Here is a 21,240-nt window from a genome sequence, read left to right on the forward strand (position 1 = left end):
TTATGACCTTCTCGTCGTAGGACCAGAAGAGGCTGGTTGTTTACTGCAACGAAAGCTGCTGTGACGTAATAACGGGAAACCTGGTTTGGCAGAATACCCGCTGGCTAAGTAGGATTGAAACCAGGTGTCCATGGGGGTGGTCTGCAGGATTACGAATGCCCCCGTGCCGGTAAGCCGAGCGAGTTTAGGTGCAAGGAGCCGAAAACAGGTGCTGTAAATCACATGCAATGAATGCAATTAATCACCTAACAATAGCCTTTTGTGACCCGTACATAGATAGTCTATTATCACTCATATATACATAGATCGAGCTAGCACAGTAACATGACTTCGAGGAGCCACGGGCGGCTTCAAACCATCAGCCAGCCCTCTGGTCCATTGCTTTGAGGGTGCGTGTACGATATATTGGTAACCTAAAGAATCTACCACGCCATGCAAGCCCCTATACTATGTATTTACAGGTATGCCAAACCGCCAGTACCCATGATCCCCTCCAGCGTCGCCCTGACCTCGTCCACGCCGCCAAAGCCCACGCGGCCCGCGACCTCAGCCTTCCTGTCCGCGCCGAGCTCGTTCCAGCGCGCCAGCAATGCGCCGTCCACCACGCTGCGTCCCACGCCTGCGTCCACGGCGGGCGGGTTCCTACCCACGGCGCCCGTGCTGATCGGTGCCCGGTACGCTTTCGGGTTTAGACCCGCGTGGTTGGTCAGCGAGTTAACGAGCTGCGAGCTCAGAGACGAGAGGCGGCGGTACTCCTGCTCCGACAGGGGAACCAGTGCAGACAGGAGACCTGTAGACGAGGCGAGGAACAGCACTTGCGCTTGTTGGCTAGGTGCGCCGGTGTTGTTGTCATCCTCAGACTCTCTATCGAGGAGTTCGTGGCCCGGAGGTAGAGTACGAGGCAGAAGCTTGGTTTGAGTCGGGATATGGGCTCCGACCGAGAATGTGGTGCGATGCAGCAGGAGGTGACCACCCAAAGATTTGGGATCTAGTTATTACATCATTAGTATTTGATAGCCAACATAAGACATCAAGAATAAACTTACGCTCAGGATCGAACTGCAACATGTGGATTCCACCGTCAGGGTCGCATGCCGCGATAGAGAGGTCGCTTCCATAAGGCAGGAAGTCGGCGTTCATCACCTCTAGTACTGTTGAACTCTTTCCGAAAAGGATCATCTTATACGGTTCCTCGGTGTATCCCGTGAACCAGACCCCCTTCACTGCGTCCGCCAAAAGACAGAGTCCAGTTCCGCGAAGTTCTCGAACTGATGTAACATAGCAGCTCATATCCATGAAGGCCACAGGAAGCAGGCTTCCGTCCTCTTTCAGACCACGCACCATGCATTTCTGACCCTGAGCAACAAGCATGAGCCCCTGGGTGCCAATTTCGGAAAGTGCGGTGACAGCGCCTCTGGGGATGTCTTCCTTTGCGATCAGCTTGAGACGCTTATTGGTTTCCGGTTGCCCAGGTTTGGGAATGACCGTGACAACATCGTAAACAAGGATACGACCGCGAATAGGCAAGTCTTCGCCTTTCGAGATGGCAGTCCCGACCACGACGAGATGCTTGCGCTCATTGGTCGACTCCGAAACTTCTAGGTTTAAAGCTTCGACACACATCACAGCTTCGCAGGACTCGAGTTCAACCGTGTCAATGACGGTCCAGTTCAACGGGTTGATGAGCTTGATGAGGCCGCGTTCCACCACAGGCTTGAACGTCAGATCCTTTTCCAGTTGCCATTCCTTATGGTAGTCATCTTCCTTAGGCAGCTCGAAAGGTTCCATGACGTCGCAGCCAACAGCATATGTGCTTGATGGGGGATGGAAGGTTATGGAGTTGACATTGGTGTCAAGAGGTAGCTTCCTCAACGACATTCCAATCTCCGCATACGTTGTGTCTGCCGTAGGAACTTGACAAACCCTTGCGACGCCATTCGAGTCAGAATATATAAACCCGCGTTCGCATCCTTCTGTGTGGAACGAGCTCATGCTTCGAACGCCATCGCCTTGCAGGCCAATGACTTTCGGCATCGTCTTGGATGACTTGATGATGAAACTGGCGGATGCACCCGGGAGGAATACTGTCTTGTATCCACCGACGTCCGCGCATTTCCGCAGGGGCGCCATTCTAGGTTGTTGTTCAGCCTCATCCTCTGCAACGGCTGTAGGGCTCTTCGCGAATCGGTCATTGGAGACCTTCTGGAAATGCAATGACTTTGACAGATCCGCCGAGTCTTCTGCAGCAATGCGGAAAGGTTCATAGATTGTGAGATCATCGTTAGAATGCCGTGCCTGCAGGCCATTATTAGCTATCACGTGCGCAGCATATTCAGGGGCATCGGCTTACAATAAGGTAAGGAGACGAAGAGGTAGCATCACCGAGATCAGCTACCAGAACCTCCGTGAGTGTTTCCTTAGCATTCTTTCGCCGCGCTGAGTAGCCAGCAGAGAGCACAGGCGGAACATAGCATAAGCCCTCGATCACATAAATAGGCTTCGAAAGGTCCGGAAGCGCGTACATCTACAACATGTCAGTGACGTGGATGAAAGTGGGCATCTTTTGACTCACATAGAGTGCGCCCGCACCGCTGAGCAGGAACATAACGACGCTTTCCCCCGGTTTAGAGCCCTTATCCGTCGGTGCTAAGGTGAAAGTGTTGGATGTGTCCTCGTATAGACAGCCTGATAGCCACTTGGTGGCCAGAATTGTATCGTCTTCTTTCTCGATTTCTTCGAGCTCGAGGTTGTTGTCGATACCAGCAACAAGGATGCTTGAGTCATCCCGCACCAACAATAGATAGCGATCGGATATACTGGCACTGACAACCCTAGGCTCTGCACCTGTCTCCTCATCCAGCATGGGGAGAATTTGACTAAGTCCAAAATCTGACACAGTTAGCTTCGCTGATGGTTTCCTCACGCGGAACGAGTGTGTGCGCGTATACATACCTCCATCATAACATCTCACCTCAGCCTTCAATACTTGGATGATCTTCTTGGAGTTTCCCATCGTGCCAGCTTCTACCGTAAAGCCTGCGGCAGGATCGAATTCGGTTCCCGTCAAAGCCTCAAACCCAGCCCCTGTAAGTGCGTATACGTCTGAGGTCTCATAACCATCCAAGTCGACCTTTGATACTATCATAAACATATCGCATTGCGATGATTTGTCAAACTCTGCACCCATGGAGGAAGCCCCCTTCTCGGCTTGCAGGGATTTGGGCACCGGCTTCTGGCACGCTATCGTCCAGAATCCTCGTGCTTCCGGGAATTCGAAATGCCCAATAATGTTGGGTTGTATGTTGCGGTTGAGGACTGCCACGGCACCGTTGTTGCCCCTCCCAACAGCGCAGATGAGGCTGAGGTCACTCTTGACCATCTTGGAGTTTGCTTCAGACTCGTCTTCTGAAGAAATCAAAGCTTGACCAATGGCAAAATCCTTTATTGGTGCAATACTGACGAGCCTGTCATGGACCCTAAAGACCAGCTCTCCTGATTTGGGAGCCCCTGATGCTGATAAAGCGGACTGTTGGACCGCAGGACCTTCGCCATATAAGTCGTCATCGTCCATATCATCAAGATCCTCCTCATCTATGTCGAGATCCAGTGTGTCGTCGTGCACGCGGCCCTTCTTCTTAGTGGATTGGACCTGCTTCCTGACCCAACCAATGACGAGCGAGTCGCCATCCTCACTGCCAACAAAGAGAGCGTTCTTATTGAGCTTGCTTAGTGTGGAGGCGCCGCTTCTGGGGAGAAAACCGCCAGCTTCTTGCGTGACAAGTTTGATGTCGAGACCTGCGACAGTCCTGCCATCGATCCGGAAGTTGATCAGAGCTACCTTGCCGTCATTTGTTACCATGAGAAGTTCACCGGTGTCGGCCGAGATGACTTCAATGGCACATCCCTCCAGCCTCAGCTCAAGGTCGGACCGATCCACGAGACCATACGATGTAGTTTGCCGGGCGAATGGGTTGACAGCCACCCCATGCGACTTACCCGACTGGTCGATGTGAATGAGCTCGTTTGTTCCCAGAAGCAGTGCTCCGCCCACGGGTGTTGGCAGTGCAACGACACGAAACAAGTCTTGAGGGAGGCCATTGACCTGGAGAATGGTGGTGGACGCCTTCTGCTTCAGGTCCAACGTAAAGACCATGTAAGAGAGGTGATCCTTCCGACCTAGTACCGCTGACGGGGCCATGGTAGAGGACAGAATGCCGAAAGTCGGCTCCCTGTACTCGTGTAGAAAGGCAAGATGCACAGGATGGATGAGGCTAGGGTCAAGGTTGGAGAGGCGCAGTACAAATGAGGATGAAAATGATGTTTCTTCACTGCTGCTAGTTCCATTTACAGGAGTTGTCGACGGCTCTTTGACTGGCCGGGGACCATCCAAGTCCTCGTCCCAATCATCCATCTCTATGTCTTCATCGGCGTGGTTGAACTGCAAGATTGCTAGATTGCGCGCTCCGAACTTGAGGGCTGCGCAACGGCTGCCGGGATCGGCAGCCAGATAGTTGACATAGCTACTGAGGGGGCGGCCCATGGCACCTTTTGTAGCTCATCTTGTTCATAGTAATGGACGGATGTTGTGTATATGGAGCGCTTCAGAGGATCCCACTCGACCGTGCTCAGCTTAGCATCTCTGAAGGCCAGCAGTATAGCCTCTCCTCCGGACTTTGAGTTTTGTACTTTGACGCGCGCGAGGCCCGTTATCGTGCCCGACAGAGGGTATTCGGCCACGAGGACCAGTTTTGTATGGAGAGATCGGTCGGAGCGCACAGGGACGGAATCGCCTCCTAAGAAGGAGGACTCGAGACCGACATCGTCATGGATTCGACTATCGTACTGGCCGGTGGTTTTGGAGGACTCTAGCTTGGAGTTCTGTGCATGCTCGAGCTCGGCGGACACCGACTTGGTGGTGAAGATCTGGAGAAGCGAGGCACGCGCAACGGCGAGATTGCTGCTTTGCGCCGAAGTGAACGGGAGAACAATGGAGTGGGTAACAGCCGTGGGAGGCGTCAGCTCCGAGTAGCACTGCATTGTAAGCAAGTTCGCATTATCTCAATTCATGTCTTCACGGATCCAAAATTCGGCAGCAGGACTACCGGCTTGCGTATTGTTGTCTTGCTTGTTTGCGAGGATGTGGGCGGATGGGTTGATCAGACGTAGTCGGCATGCAAGTGAGCTTGCTTTGCTCCAAGTGCTGTACGGGAGTAGCTACCCAAGAATTGTTGCTGCAGACCCACTTACAGCACGAACTGTACTCGTAGCGCGCGGTACCTGGAAGCTGGCGCGACTTGGGAAGAGGAGGCCAGCCAAGCCCGGATATTTGTCGGGAAAGAGCCTACATACTTCACTAGCTTAAAATGTGGACCATCATGAGGCAGCTTGATGTCCCCCGACGGATCTAAGATCATCAAATGATGCCAAAAGCAATGGCTTCCACTAAATGTTTCCCCTTCTTCTCGCTACCTGGCGAGCTCAGAGAAGCTATTCTCCAGTATGCGCTGCCCATTGACTCCAAGTGCGTCATCAAGCCGTACGGACGGCACTCCGTGTTGGCAGATGTGAGCGCCACGCAGGGGGACATATTCACCGTCAGCTACCAGATGCACCAGGAAGCCACCGCCGTCTTCTACCGCCAGCGGAGGTTCGTAGTGGACGTGAGTTCGCGGCGGGCCTACGACGACTTCACGGCAGAGAACGAGCTCTTCAGTCCCGAGGTCCAATCGGTCCGCCGGCGGATCCGTTCGTTGACCGTCATACTGAAGCGGCTCGGTGGCGACTTCGAGCAGAAACTAATCCCAGCCCTCAGCGACATGATACTCAACGGCGAGCTGCGCAACCTACGGTTTCAGCTACTATCGCCGGGCATGGACATTATACTCCAGACCCGGCCGCGGCTTGCTCGCCGCTCCGGCGTCGCGGCCGACCTAGAGCACTCGCCTCCTTTCCAGAGGCTGCTGTGTCTTGTCGCCGACCCGGACTTGGAAGAAGTAGAGATTTGGATCACTGGCACGCATCTCAGGTTCTGGTGTGCGTTCCACGAAGGGGGTCGTCATGACTCCCCATGCAGTGAGCGGGAAATGAGGAACAACTGGGAACGATGGCTGAAAGTAGACTGGAAAAGCTTGGTGAAAACGTATGGGAACGTGCAGGAGATCTTGCGGATTGGCGAAAGGTGAACTATTAGGAGAGCTGTGGGATTGAAGACCATCCTAGGCAGTGATCACTTACCTCGCAATACCTAAGATATGGAAAGGACAAGATGAACACACTGTCCCCCTTGCCTAGTACAACGTCCATCTGTTCAACTCCTCGCGAGCCAGAAGGCACCATAATCAACGGCTGCATACGGGCTGCTGAGGCCCGAGCAACGGGCGCAGACCTGTGTTGACCCGGGCTGAGCAGTGATTGTTTGCGCCTCAATTGGATTGCGTCGCACGTGTCATCAATCTCTATTTCAAGATCTAACAGCATTGCGATGGCCGGATCGACGGTCTACCTCTTTCCCACAACCAACTCTGTCCCCAGTGGCGATGACTTCATTTCCATCCCTTGCTGGTAGAAGGATCGAGGGGCCGGCCCCCATGTTCTTCTGTTTCCCGGCAGGCAATTTAGCTGGTGTAGCATGGACGTATGTAGCATAGTCGTCGCAGCTCGGCAGCGGACGAAAGGAGGATTTCGGGACGCCTTCAACAAAGCCACCATCCATTCCCCACCATCATCAATCATCCTTTACATCAGCATCCGTTGGGCGGAAAATACCATTCAAAATAACAAAACATCAATGTCTCGCTGCGCCTCGTTTCTTTTCATGTCATACCCCCAAGACGCCAAGCCTGCAGAGCAGGCGGCGAAATGGTCAAGCTACACAATAGCACCGCCAAGCCGGTAATCCTAAACAACCAGTCGCAGATCCTGCGTCGAATTGGTCCACCGCCAAGCGTTTCCCAAGAAACTCAATGTGTGCGCATAGCTTGATAGGTGATGGGCAAGACATGCCAAGAGTGCAGAAGCAATAAAAAGGAAGGACCTGTGCAGCGGCATCCATCTCATCAGACCGTAAACGCCTAGTGGCGTGCAACGTGTGGTTTTTCCCCTATTCCAGCATTGGCCGTGATGTTTATCGTGCAGCATGTCCCGTCGATCACCCGCTCCGCCTTTAACATTTCTGTCCAATGCTATGTAATGCGTATGTCCAGGGGAGACGGCTTCAAACGCCAAGTCCCCGTGCTAGTTCATCTGAAAGATTGGGGAATCTGTTAATTTTATTCAATCAGAAAAGCACATACGTAGTATCGGAGGGCTGTTTCGTTTCAACCAACTCTCAAGATAGCAACACAAACTGAGGCAACATGGCTGGTTTCACAGAGGCTCGGTGTCCAGGGGTCATCCCCTGCTATGCTATCCGATGCAGACATGTAGTGTACCGTGGCAGGTAGGCAGAAGGCAGGTCCTGGAATGCGGAGGCCTTCAGCCGGTTTTGCAAGGTCCCGGGCTGTTTGGGTCTATCAACTACCTATCTTGAGCAGAATAAGTTGTACGTTTCCGTATTATCATTTCATGTGATTATGGAAATAGCATTCGGAGCCCATTAGTGTTAGAAAGCTGCGGGATCTTGTGGGGCGGGCCGCCAGTGGTTCGAATTCCGAGGGCGGTCTAGTTCAGGCCTTTCACTTATGGGTGGTCCCCTAAACCCCCCTAAACCCCCTAACCTAGCAGCAGGTATCCTAGCCTTTGGGTCTGCAGCAGCATCATTTCCTCCTCGTTCAACCGCGAATCCATAATCCCAAACGCGGTCAAACAGCGGTGAGGGGAGGATTGAGATTGCATGTGTCTATTGGTTGCGCAAGATCTGACTGTGTGTGTGTGTGTGTGTGTGTGTGTGTGTGAATTATCTACAGTTCTTATCAATCTGTTTTCCGTGGCTACAGCTAGCTGTAAGCTGTAAGGATCCTGGCTGTGGCTCTGCTTATCGCTTACGTGGTGGGTAGACGCTCTCTCGGAGGAGCTGGAATGACGCAATCAAGGGACTTTCAGAAAGCTTCATCACACCTCCTCCCTGATACCTTACCCTCCTTTTTGCTTTCGCCCGATATCAGCTATGCCGATCACTACCTCTACTATACTAACCTGAGATAAGCCCTTGTCTGCAAGGCTTACCGTGCATGCCTGTAGATACTGAAGTCGTGACGAGTAACAAGTGTTTCTCATATAACACTGGAAATTGGATCTTTAGGATCTATGTTGTCTGTTCCCCGGGGGGTGGGGGCGGGGGGAGAAACGCTGTGTTGTTGTTTCAAGCCTAGCAAGCATCACATCGAGAGACACCGTAGCAGCGTAGCATTCTGCAAATCTGGAAGGACTTCGACAGAGACCAGTGAGAGAAACAGAAACGTCTTGGCGCATTGCGGATCTCCACGACGATCTTGCAGCCTCCGTGGCTCTTACATATTCTATTGTCACTGGCAACTGGTCAGGGACCTTGTTGGAATCCAAAGTTGAGAGCAGACCGAACAAAAATGGGGGCTGCCCACACCGAGCGGAGGAGCTTCTGGTGAAGAGGGGGGGATATAGTCATCTATTAATAATTACTAAACACACCCTTATCGCGACAAAATGTGGTTGCCTCCGTGCATCCGGCCGCCTGGGCACTGGACACCTGCATAGCATAGTGCCCAGACGGTCTTATGTAGGTTTAGTACTCCATGGATTTGGCTTTTTTATTGTTTCTTACGTTGTATCTAGGTATCTTGGCACAATCGTCTCGCAGTAGGTAGACCGCTGGCCGCAGCTCATGCCAATCAGCGTTGCGGGCATTCATGCAACAATGACCCCGTGGGATATGGCTATCGCTTGAACAAGCAACTACACGCGGCATCGCAACGTGAACTTGTGGTAGATTACTATAGGCGCTCTTGTAAATGGAAGTCTCGATCCTTAGTCTGGATTGATATCTCGCACAAGCGGGCGAAAAGGGGGGGCACATTAAGCACACACTTTGGGAAAGAGGTAAGACAATCATGATCGGTTTTGTATTTTCTAGTAAGGATGCACCTTTGAGCAGGTGCTATTGAGGCAGCTTAGCCGTGGCCCCGTATCCATCCCATGTATGGGGGCAAGCTTAGGTACATTGCTTGGCTGGGACATTCTCAAGTAAGGAAAGCTCGTGAGGCTCCAGTCCGTTTCCCGGCCAGTCTACCCATTCTCCCAAAACACCATATACCCCTCTTCGCGAAGGACCCCTCGGGGAAAGAATGCAAAGCGAAGCGCTACGCAAGAGCGTAGTCTTCCCGTTGCTTTGGAAGGGGTTTTGAACGCTGGCTAAATACACAAGGAAAAAAAGTACATTTTATGGAGGGTTTTGGTTTTCGTAACTTCGTAATGGTTGTGTCAGTCATCGCACGCAGCTTTGATCTGCTGGCTTGTGACGCGGAGACTTCCTTTACTCGACGTGGTGGAAGTCGTCCTTGTGGTCGTCCTGGTGCTCGCCCCAGTGAACCGGGCCCAGCTTGAGGTAGGCAAAGCTCTTCTCGCTGCCTAGGCTGGAGGTGCGGCGGCTGCCGGCAGGGCGGTCGACGGAGGCCTTCTGGGTGGTGGGGTGGTTGTCAGAGGTGGTAGGGGCAAGAGAGAGGAAGGCCATGGACGGGCGCTCGAGGGCGCGGATGTCCTTCATGGTGGAGGTGGGAGAAGACATTGTGAAGGTGAGATTTGTTTGGTTGGTAACCTGTTTGTACTAGGTTGCAGATGGAAAATTCGCCGGGAATTTCAAAGAAGACGGTCAAGAAGTAGAGACTTTAGAGGGGCAAGTCGTTTGTTGCGTATGTGTGTGTTGTTGTTTCTGTAAAGGACAGAGATAGATGTCGAGAGAATGAGGGATGGGTATAAAGAGAAGGAGTCTGGAACCCAACAGAGAGGGCGACCTCTTTATATGCCGTTTGGCACACCTTGCCTTCCTGCATTTCATGCAAACTTACCTTGCATGCTCGCCTGGCTCATGCCTGCCTGCCCCGGATGGATCAGAGGCACTGTTAAACAAGTGGGATCGACCATTGATTGACCCAGCCCGTTTGTGTGTCATTGTGTGTGCGTGTGTTTGATAACGCAACTGCCAAGAAGATGGTGGGTGGGCAGTGACTTCTATGGATTTGCATTCTTTTTTCGGACTGCCGCGAGGCCCGCATGCCCGCAAGACTCGAAACTTTCCCTTGCAGAGAGACCAGATTAGGCCAGACTCGGGGTCGCAGCGAGCAACTGCCTGGGCCTGGTCTGGCAGGAACAGGAAACCTGCACGACCACGACTCCTTGTGCCAATCTGCTGGAGCCGGGCCACGGGCTTGAGGAATTTGCCCTTTTGCCCGCAGTAGCAGACGAAGAATGGATGCGTCTAGAGTCCCACGTGCAGGTCGCAATTGGCTACTGGCGGTCCTCCTGCTGAAATGGTTAGTCGTGATTGGGTGAGACATTAGTTCCTTCACTAACCGCTGGGGGCAAGTAGCCGTGCTGTACTGAGGTGAGGTGGTACGACTCGAAATCGGTCGCAATCGGGAGTTCAGAACTCCTGAACGATGGAGGAAAGGAAAGAAAAGACGTCGCATGCCTTTAGACGGGTGGAAATGCGGAGAATCGGTGCCGTTCCGAGGTATCGGAAGAAGTTCGACGTGGTTGACCATCGCCGTGTTCCTGTCCGAAGCCCTCGGGCTCGATTGCGCGGCTGTCATTGGCCAGGCCGGCTCGCCGACCCCATTCTAGGGAATTCCCGGGTGCTGCAAAGCAAAAAGGACACTGGCAGACTGAGTACTGGCCATTCCATAGGCTACGAAATCCTCGGTATTAGCTAATTGACAGCCTTATGAGAGGTCCTGCTAACTTAAGCCCTCGGTTGCGAAGACAAGCCTTTTAGCAGCGGCCCCAAATTGGCGATTCCTCCAGCTAAGAAGAACCGCCCTTTGATGATCGAATGATCTCATTGTCTTTGTTGGAGTTCCGTCATCGGGGCCGTTCCTCTTCGGGCCAGGCAGGTTTTGCATGCAACAGATCCGCAGCAGCGATCCGATGTCAACCGCATCAATGGGCTAACATCGTACTGGGATCTCGCCATCCGCCCTATGAGGCAAAGTTGGCCAGAAGCGACATGAGTCACTTTTTATTGTCTCGTGATGGTGATGGTTGAATTAAGGATTACTTTCACGTTTGCGATTGCGAGGGGCAGGGTGTTGATCGCGCTCGGCTCTGGGCCACAGAAGAGATCAAGGCTGTTTGTTGGAAGATGAATCACAATACCGGCCCGTTGGAGACTTACGTCGGTCAACCATGAAGAGATTGAGTGAGTTGGATGCCCAACGTGCTTAAGAACGACATCAAGAAGGAGGCAACATAAGAGTCTGACAAGTACCAATCACCATGTGAGACTTGTCGGTACATTGTTGCCTCTCACCAAGAAGTAGCTCGTTAGCCACGGACGAAAGAGTCCCTCCGGTCTTCGATTGGCTCTCTTACCCATTGGCAAACACAGTACCATGCAAAACTTGTCGGACCTGGAAGATGGGACACTTGTGGAAGAACGGCAAGGGTGTCTCTAGCACCTCAACTTGTCCTCACCATGCGTAGTGGACGAACTACTGCAAAATGGTTGGGGTTTGTGTTACTTGGAATCTGCGTCAGGCAACTTCTCTTCTCCTCACAGCTTGAAGGTCTAGTTGACCCTGAGTGGATAGAGCCATGCTGGTCGAAGAGGTGTGGAAGGTCATGAAAGGACCAGTGCTTCCTGCAGTCACCGACATCACCAAACCCTCGTCTCCAACTCGAGTACACCACCCTCCGCGTCTGATATGCAGCCACAACAATTTGGAGTTTTCCGTGTGAACAGTTCTTGCCGTATGCCGGGCGACAGCTACTGATTGGACAGCGTCGTGATGGCGTGGGTTGCGGTGAGGGGAGAAAACGGCTCACCGAATAAGGGGTTGCCTTGGATGGGAGACGGTGTAGGGAAAGCTCTTTATGCCAAGCAGCCAGGTACTTCTTGAGCAAAGGTTACTCAAAGAGTACGTTGGCTTTGAGGTATTTCGGCCTGGCTAGAGTACCCTGGCTGAAGGCCCCCAGGTCTACTCAGGAAGATCGGACCGGGCTTTGAAAATACTCGGAAGGTGTATTTTCCACTTCTGGTCTCCTTGTTTCCGTCATGGGGATCTAAAAAGTCCGGGTGGGAGGGCTGTCGAGGGCTTGCCCGAGACCAGACAGTCATCTTGGACCGATTATTCATTACTGCGACCCCTGACAAAAGGGGGAGCTACAATTCTAGCGAGCGAGTCTCCATTGCGTCGGCAAAATCTGGCTTTACCGCCATTTGCCGCGCGTACGCCTGTTGGGTCAAGCCCAGGACGAGATCAAACTTTCCCAACTGCGCTTTTGCGAGATGAGCACCGCGGACGTTGCTCGTTTTCGGGGTAATTTGGTGACCCGAATAAGGGTTTTCTCCACAAGTGTGGTGTAAAAATCCCAGCTGACTGGTAGGTTGGCGCTTATGCTGGTGACGACGTTCGTGATGAAGCCCTGCCATTGGCTGGAACCAGGTTTCTTACTCGCGCTTCAATCTGCTTGTCCGAAATGAGAAAGGGAAAAAGTTCAATAGGGAACTACAAGAGAGTTGCAACATGTCCACAAGCGCGCAAACGACTCCACTGCCCTGTCTTCCAACTGAATGAGAACCAGTTTCGATGTTTGGTGAGAAATGTTGTTGGCGCTTGTTCGTATCCATAATGCAGCCCTTATGACCAGAGTTTAGGTAAGAGCGGCCACTTTTTTGCGCCAGCTTGCCATTCTGATCTCTGGGGGCGGCTGTTTCACGTATACTGTATTGCATCAGGCATGTAAGCCGCGAATTATAGCCCAAAGACGGAGGATGCTGGAAAGCTTGTGGATCATGACAATTTGCAGGAGTGGGCAAGGCTTGGATTGTAAATCTTGTGTCTAGTCAGACTGCTATCATGAAGTAGATGTAGGATGTAGACGGCTGGATATACCCGCACTACTGTTCTTCGGGGTGTCACAGAAATAGCATGCGTGCAACCTACACCCTCCGTGGAAGATTTTCAGTTGCTGGAAAACAATTGGTCCGCCCGGAAGGAATACGTTCCTCCGATGGCGGCTCGGCGCGCCAGTCTTGGTCTTCTACGCCAGATCTCTGATGCTGTGCCTCAACGGTTAATTTAGGTAGTGAGATGAACCCCGTGAAATATCGCTGACTGTGCCACAAGGACCCGTTGAAGATTCCTATAATGGTCGCATATACAGGGACCTAGAGTATTTCTGTCCAACTGTGGCTGTGACATGCTGGGCCTATGTGATGGTCAGGACTACTACTATCTGCAAGGATGCTGTTGGTACATAACTATGTATCGTGGGATTACGACATGACGTATATAATCTCCTTGGAACCGGTAAGCGGCCGCCTCGATGGCCGCATGGCGTGTGTGGTCTTACATCTGTAGGGTTGCAATGTACATATACGAACCCTCGGGTTCTATCCAGGGAGCCTAATCTTGGGCCACACTGTGGGGGAAGGGTGGGTGGCATGAAAGAGTCATGAGTAGGAGAATCGGAGTGGCATGTTCCTACGTCAAGTGTCTGGCCCGACCCTAATTTTGGCATGCGTGCTGGGGTCCTTCTACGCGGATGGTCGATAGAGCGAACCGAGTTCACTTGGGCCATGTTAATGTCTTGTGCTCTGTATCCTCGATACGCACTGAAGCTCAGGGGATCGGACCTGACCTCTAGAGCATGCGCCAGGGCATAGGACAAAGACGGCACTTCCTTCAGCTGACTCGGGCCGGGACGAGCCTATTAGGGAAGGGCACTCGTTAGAAAGGGGCCTTTCCCAGGTACCTGCAAGAGGAAGCTTGTGGGCTTGTACACTCGCGGGAAAGCTTCATGCCTCTCGCCTGGACCTTGTTGACTTGCGGGTCTTGTCGATAGCCGCGAGGTTGCGAATATAACGGCCATGGGTCTAGAAGAATTCGAAGAGTGAGATGCGCTAGTCTTGGGGCCAGGGGTGCCTCTGGTGGTCAGGCCATTACTGGAGGAACCTATACAAGTGAGTGATATCGGGATGTCAGGCGCATATTCGCAAGTGCATGTAACAGCCAACCCAGTGGTCGCAGGGTTAGATTAGGCAGCCTGTGAGAGGCCTGTGGGATAGGTCGAAGTGGGGGAGAAGAGGAATTCAAGCCGGTAGAAACCATGCCGTCGGCAAGGGATATATTTTGCTCGGTTGTTTAGCATACCCGCAAGTATGCGCTTGTGCAAGGAGCCGAAGCGCATCCTCCGCTACAGAGTGGTGAGGAGAAGCTATTCGACATCATGGCCTAGAGTGCTGTGAAATCAGAAGTATTCTAAGTAACTGGCTGGCCAGACCATTCCGCCTATCCGCGTCGTCGGACGCCAGAGACACTAAATCGGTACGCCAGGAGTTCACGATTAGCGCGATCATGCCTAAGGTAGGTCGATTTAGGAGAGATGATACTCGATGGGGCAGGTACCATTATGTTGGACGAAGCGAAGGGATTGTAGATCAAGTAATAGGGCTGGCAGTTGAGAAGGGTTAAGAGGTAGGGGTAGAGGTATATGTATTGCGGGTACTCTCCATGTACTTTAGATTTCATTACACCCTTGATGTGTTACCACATGCCCCCTTCCCTGACCCTACACGCGAGCAATGATCCGTGCCCCCCCTCAACTACGTGCTCATGGCACCAGGGGGCGAATGGGCCAGATGCCCGCCAAATGCGAAGACGCAATCATGTGGTATAAACCAGCCATGAGGGTATGCTGTCAACCTCCCTTCCCTTGATTGAAGCAAGTCATTCCAAATATACGGAGCCCCCACTAGCTAGACTGGCTGCGACTAAAGCCAACGCTTTATGCGGTTGGCTTCAATTGCAGATCTTGAAGGTGAAAAGGCGACCTAGCTGTCCGCCTTCTTTTGACACCCTCACCAATGGGGCTGCGAAGGTGGCAGCAAGCCCACGGAATCCGCAATCAATCAAAGTAGAACAACCCATTCATCGCTACACGCAGCTTGGCAATTCAGCCATTTCCACATGGCATGCCGTTGCACAACTTCCTGTGCCCGCCTCTGGGAGGAGAAAGCAAGGCACGCAACACCCGTCGCACCTGGATTTTCTTCTCTAAGTGGTTTTCCCTTGCTCTTTTCGTGTAGAAAGCTCTTCCAGGCTGACTGACAGTTCGATTCTGCTCATATCCAGGGCCCGGTCTATCCTGGTACAGTAATGGAACCTGGTGAGTGACGCCAAGCAGTGCCTTCGCTTCTGGTTCAAGTGGTCTATCCTCAGCCGGGGAAGTGATTTGGGTAAGTGGAGATGGGACCAGGGGAGGAACCATGTCCACCCAAACCTCCCTGTACGTCCACGTTGGGCAAGTAATGCCCCGGAACGCAAAAAGGTGCAAGTGCTCGTCTTGGTGGTTTTATCTCGTTATTTTACCGTACAAGTAGGCCGACTGCCCGCAAACCTCCACCGGCAGTTCCGCTATTTTTTTATTTTCTTTATTTCCATTTACCATTTTCCACTTCATTTTCATTCAAAGGCATGTACCTTCCAAGTATGCCAGGTACGGTACCTACATCCTACGCTCCATCCGGCCCTTTCGAAGCCATCCCCCCCTTCACCCAATCCCAGACGCCCTCCCTCATCCGCCCCCCTGCCCGGGAGCCGGGGTCTGCTGGTGTCTCGCGCAGACTTGAAGGCAAGCACACTCTTCTTTAGCCTTAGCTCTGTCGACTCACATCTATTTTGCTGTGCCCCTTCTATCATGCCTAGCCCCGGGCCGTGTTCTCTATCGACGATATAGCTCTGGATTGGACGAACATGTTGTTCGTTTCCCAACTTCTTTCTCCCCTCGGCCGCATGCAGGACCCCTCCTCATGGATGAGTGTCGAATTGTTTCCTCCATCTTGCTTGCTTCCTAATGAAGTACATCGACCCCGGAATACCACTCGACGGAGTGTACCTGGTCTGCAGCTTGTGAATGGCCTGGTCCCCAAATTCCAGTCTCTCATCACTTGCCTGATTCAGGTGTCATTCTTATCAACATTGTATTCCAGAGAAGAAGACAACAGCATCTTTCGGAGCGAACTTGGCCCCGTTCTTTGACATCATCTGAGGCAACAGCACCTGTCTATCAGAGGGGATAGGGTAGGCCGTCGCCTGCCTATACTCTACTCGGGCCATTGGATATATAAAGGATCCATCTCCCGTCCTCCAGTTTGACTGAATCACCATACTCGTACATCACCATATCCTAAGCCCCTTGATAAGACTACAACTTCAAGCTCCTAGCCAACAACTGTCATTTCTTTAAATAAGGCAATTAATTCTCTTCAAGCTGTCAAAGATATCACTTATCCTAAAGCAAGCCTCATTTGCCTACAAGTATGTTTACCTCGAGCCGGTTCTCCCAAGGGCCATATTTGAATCATTGGTCTTTTCACGTCCGGCATGCTGACACTAAGCAGGTTCAAGATGTGTACACACCTGATGATCTATCACGCCGAATGTGGCCACACGACGGACATTGGTGTGTCCTTTTGCTCGGCCCATACGGCAAAAGCTGTTGTTCACACCACCCCCACACCTATAAAAAACAAAGAACCCGGGATGTGTGTCGAGTGCCGCAAAAAATATCAGAAGTAAAGATCACAACCACTCCCATATCGTGCTCACCGATTGACGATGAACCCCCTTGAACAAATGTGCTAACTAGCTTGTGCTCAGGAACGGTGCTTGACGAAATCTCTTATATGAAAGGGTCGCTTTCAACATCGGCATTGCAAGATCTTTACGAGCAATCGTATTTCCTTCTCATCAGCTTCTCTTCGATACCTTTATGGCAAAGTTCCTCGTTTACGGAAGACGCCCTAGCTTGTTATTGGATTTGGATGAACAAGTGCTGGCACCACATGTCTATGTGCACGAATGATCAATGCTTGAACAGGGCTATGATGGATTTTTCGGGGTCCTAGGTTGCTGTGTTTCTATTTGGTTAAAATCGGTTGTTGTACAATTCGCTCAAGTCCTCCTTATACGGGACTGTTTTCTTCTCTCTTTATTTATTTTCAAGGTGCGCTGAGTCGCAGGCACGCAAGATTCAATCAACAACTTGTTCCCAGTCGAAAATGTTTTCCTATGGGCTTTCACGCGGCAACCTGGCGCCACAGGGCTCTCTCTTAACTCCAGGAACGGATGTGGGACATGGTTGTCTGTCTCTCTTGCGCCAAATGCATCCAGTTCGTGCCAAGACGAGAATGGGAGGGAAAGGCATGTGACGCTATTCCACGATGCCGAAATAGCAACGTGAGGAGGTCACTTCAATGGCCAAATGATTACCTCGCCTTGGTGCTTACTGTTGGCAAAGTGTAGGTGTGTTGGTTCCTGTCTAGGTACTATATGAAGGCTGTGGAGTTGACGTTCTAGCTAGGCTGAAGGGAAGGCCGCTCATGCGGGACACCCCTTTTACGCACCGATTGCCATGCATTTCCCATGCGGGCAACGCATGGAAGTACAGTCATGTGATGAGCCGGAGGATTTGCCTGGGTACATATTGCTAACCCAGCTTGCCACTGGCAAGAAACATGCAGTCGAGGAAGTTGGCAGAATTGTTCTCAATCATTGACAGGCCAAAATGATGCGGCAAGAGCATGCTCTAATACTCACCTATACCCAAATTGGCTACAGAAAAGGGCCATCCTTATGTACCGCGTCCACGTTCATGGATTGGCTGATGGTGTGCAGGTTCTGGCTCTCATGGAAAGAGCAGCAGAATTTTACTGCCCGCCTTCTGCCTAACTTACAAATTGCAGTGCACCTAACAGAAATAACTTGCTGGGCCTTGCCCTGTCGTGGCCCATGGTTCGGCCTGGAAAGGTCACACTGCGTCGACAACTTGCGCTAGGTACAGGCGGTACTAACGATAATTAGAAACGGCCCCCACCGGCCCGCAAGGCATATTCGCTAGGTAATTGGGGGGATGGGAGGGCTTCGATGGGGCTCCGATAAGGCAGCCAATGGAAAGGCCGGATCGGAGGCCGCATACAGCTGACAAGTTGAACCACCACCAGGCTCTCGAACGTGATTTGCGGAAATACACGCGATTGACGCAGCGCTGTTGGCCCGTTCTCGTGACCGTTCATATATTACGACTTCACTTCATCGCCTCTCATGTGCTCCCGAGCAAACATGATATCCCGTGTCGCAGCAAAGGAGGCCCCCTTGCGTGAGGGCCTGGGGCTTCCTCGAAAGGGGGTACGCCTTGGCAGCTGATCTCTCGCTCGCTTGCTTTCTCGGCCTTTCTCTTCAATGAGTCTCGGAGGCGCCAGTTGGCTCATTGACCGGTTAGCTCGTCGTCTCTGCGATACCGATCGTCCTTGGCTGCGGAAAGAACGCTAATCGAAGGAAACCAGTCATCAGGGGTATGCAGTGTAACTGGAAAGCCACCACCTCTTGGCCGAAGAAGGAGGGGGTTCTGGATCGCTGCGCGCATGACTGCTATAACCTGCATATACATATCATTGGCGGGTCAGTCATAGGCCATGAAATTACCCATCATGCCTAATAATGACTAATCAGGTATTCATGTGAACAGTCTCATTGCGAACACCATCAATCCATCAAACCCGTTGTCGAGACCAGCCAGCTTGGGCCAGCCCAGCATGGCTACTAGGTTGGGGGAGACCCGCCTCCTCCTAGAATATGCATGCAATAACCAGCAGGCTGGATAGCTGGCGACTGCCTACAGCCCATGGTTTTACTCGGGTGGATTGGATGATTTACTGTCTCTCTTCAAGACATACGGAATCGGAGCCAGGTACGCAGCAAGTACCGTTCCAGGATTGCACATGCCACTCCACACCGAACCCACCCCACACAAGTTTTGACAGCGCCCCTGACATCTCCACACTTGAGATCCCCGTTGCCGGATGAGTCCCTTCGATATTACTCTACACGAAAATGCGACATACATACATAGTCCATCTTCCAGTCTCCCAGTGCATGGCTGGACATGCCAATGCGCCAGGCGTCAACAGCCCAACAGTATGTCAATTCGTATAACAAATAGCCGCCTACATGCCCCTGTCATGTGATTGGTGCCCCTCTCTACTTGTAGCTTCTATGGGCGCTTATGGGATATGCCTCCAATTACGAGCCCAGGCAGCCATGGAGGCCCAGTGTGTTATATCAAGGATATCAGCCAACATGATGCTGTCTTCCAACACGACTGCTAATAGACGCGCCTATTGGGACTAGCAAGGGTGGGAACAGACGCGGGCAACGACAACTCGATCAAGAGGAAGGAAGGTATGTGCCCACGCCTATCTCTGGTCATAAACTCCGAGGCAAGCTGTCAAGCCGGCGAGACGAGCGAGTGATGCATGACAATCAGGTGAACTCGCATCAAGCTCGAAGCCAATCAAACTCCACTGCGTAAGTGTTTTGCGTATGGGTGCAATAATACAGTATGTATAGTATGTATGAATGCACTACATATATACATATATGTAGGAACAAAACAGTGGACTAAGCGTGATCCGCCGCTCCCCCGGTCCGGGCCCCCTTGCATGCAGAGAAGGAAAGCACGGGCAGGTTTTGATTATCAAAGTGGGAACGGAAAGAGTTCCCCGCCTAGCGCGCCCTGTCCCTGCCTCTGGCCATTCACTCACTAACCCGCAGTGGCATCTTGTTGTTTTAGAAGCAGCACAGAACCCAGAAACAGTGAAAGAGAGTGGGAAGAAAAGGAAATAACGACAAACAATCGGGTATGCAAGCTAGGCAGGAAGGCAGGCACCTATACGAACTACCCACTTAATGTATTTTCGATCAAATGACTTGACTCGTAGTCTGGCCTACATTCGTTCATCAAACATATCTCATCAAGTGCAACGACTTTCTCTGCCAAAACGACGGCCCAGTAGGTCCACATCCTCCAACCCTGTCACCTGTAATCCACAGATGGCTGTTGGCTTCACCCTGCCGCGGCTCGGCGGCTGTCATCTGCTTCCTTTCGTCATCTGTTCATCTCATCTTTCTTCTTCGCGTGGAAGCGTGGGTCGTTGTCCTGTCCTGGACCATGTCTCAACCAGGCTGTGAAGCCTTCATACCTGTTAGTCGACGAGGACATCGACGCCGTCATAAGGCCTATGTGGTATACGATGGTGGTTCCAATGCGATCCACTTGGACTGAACTGATCCTTGTCCTCAACTGTGTACGTGTATGTATACTAACATGTGCTCCTCGGCGACGACCTGATTGCCCTTCAGGGTTGCCAGATCAAGTCTAAAGCCGATGTCAAGCCCACCGACGTCGCATTGTCTTGATCGGCTCGGAACACTTGCCTCGAACAAGACGGCTAATTCCATATCGACGTCTCACCTAGATCCGCTCATGGCACCTACATGCGCCGTTTATCTACAAGACCAAACTGGGATCATCCTCGTTCACGCATGCCAACCTATCTCCCCGCTCCCTGCCAAACCACACAATCCGATTGAGTCGTTCGTCACGTCCGTGGGCACGGCAAGGAACCCGTCGCGCTAAAAGCCCCCCCCTGTTCCCTGTCCTTCATCCTCACCAACGTACATAGTCAATGCTCATTTGGCTTGGATCGACCTGGTCCTTGTGCTTATGGGGCATGCTCACCGTGAAAACCACCGCTATTGAGAATTGACCCATGCTGAACGTATTGAGATCGATCTACAGCACGTACTCGTCCACTTGGCACTCTTCCTAGTTCCTTGCCATCAGACCACCCGTTCGCATTTGGCACCCCGGACGCTGCGCGCTTCTTTGGCCATTCTCACGGATCCTCCACTCATGGGTCATACATATCCTTGGTTAGATGCTAGGGGGTGTGAGAGCCCGCAGTGCTGCGAGCATTCCAACAACAAGAGTAACTTGGCTACCATCATTGGCTGTAACAGCAGACGACCAATATCTCCTCATCGGCAATAATCTCTCAACGTTCTTAGAGATCTCGAATTCTTGGTATAGGCCCCAGCGAATACCGCTGGCTCCATTATCCATGGGCGAGGCCTTCCACCTCCTACCGATGTTCGGAGAGAGCGGATCAAAGCTACGCAGTATGCCGATAAACCACAGAAAGCAATGCATCGTTCTAGTGGCGACAGCCTCCAAGGAATATCCCATGGTATTCACTGCATACGCTGTCCC

General features: G+C 52.1%; 3 protein-coding genes across 3 annotated transcripts; 1 reads left to right on the forward strand and 2 right to left on the reverse strand.

Moving 5' to 3' along the window:
• Positions 1-455: 455 nt before the first annotated feature.
• PG998_011297 (CPSF A subunit region) lies at positions 456-5,037 on the reverse strand (the record flags this gene model as incomplete). The annotated part of the gene is made up of 7 exons (XM_066878113.1): positions 456-988; positions 1,047-1,924; positions 1,958-2,295; positions 2,351-2,524; positions 2,573-2,889; positions 2,953-4,449; positions 4,470-5,037. The coding sequence occupies 7 exons, from the start codon at positions 5,035-5,037 to the stop codon at positions 456-458; spliced, it is 4,305 nt and encodes a 1,434-aa protein (XP_066727167.1).
• A 395-nt stretch (positions 5,038-5,432) lies between these two features.
• PG998_011298 (uncharacterized protein) lies at positions 5,433-6,182 on the forward strand (the record flags this gene model as incomplete). The annotated part of the gene is made up of 1 exon (XM_066878114.1): positions 5,433-6,182. One exon carries the CDS (start codon positions 5,433-5,435, stop codon positions 6,180-6,182), a length of 750 nt encoding a protein of 249 aa, XP_066727168.1.
• A 3,263-nt stretch (positions 6,183-9,445) lies between these two features.
• PG998_011299 (uncharacterized protein) lies at positions 9,446-9,697 on the reverse strand (the record flags this gene model as incomplete). Its single annotated transcript, XM_066878115.1, has 1 exon — positions 9,446-9,697. The coding sequence occupies one exon, from the start codon at positions 9,695-9,697 to the stop codon at positions 9,446-9,448; it is 252 nt and encodes an 83-aa protein (XP_066727169.1).
• Between the last annotated feature and the right edge of the window lie 11,543 nt (positions 9,698-21,240).

This window comes from Apiospora kogelbergensis, assembly GCF_038363985.1.
Source record: "Apiospora kogelbergensis strain CBS 113332 chromosome Unknown utg000007l_segment0_segment0, whole genome shotgun sequence".
NCBI lineage: Eukaryota > Fungi > Ascomycota > Sordariomycetes > Amphisphaeriales > Apiosporaceae > Apiospora > Apiospora kogelbergensis.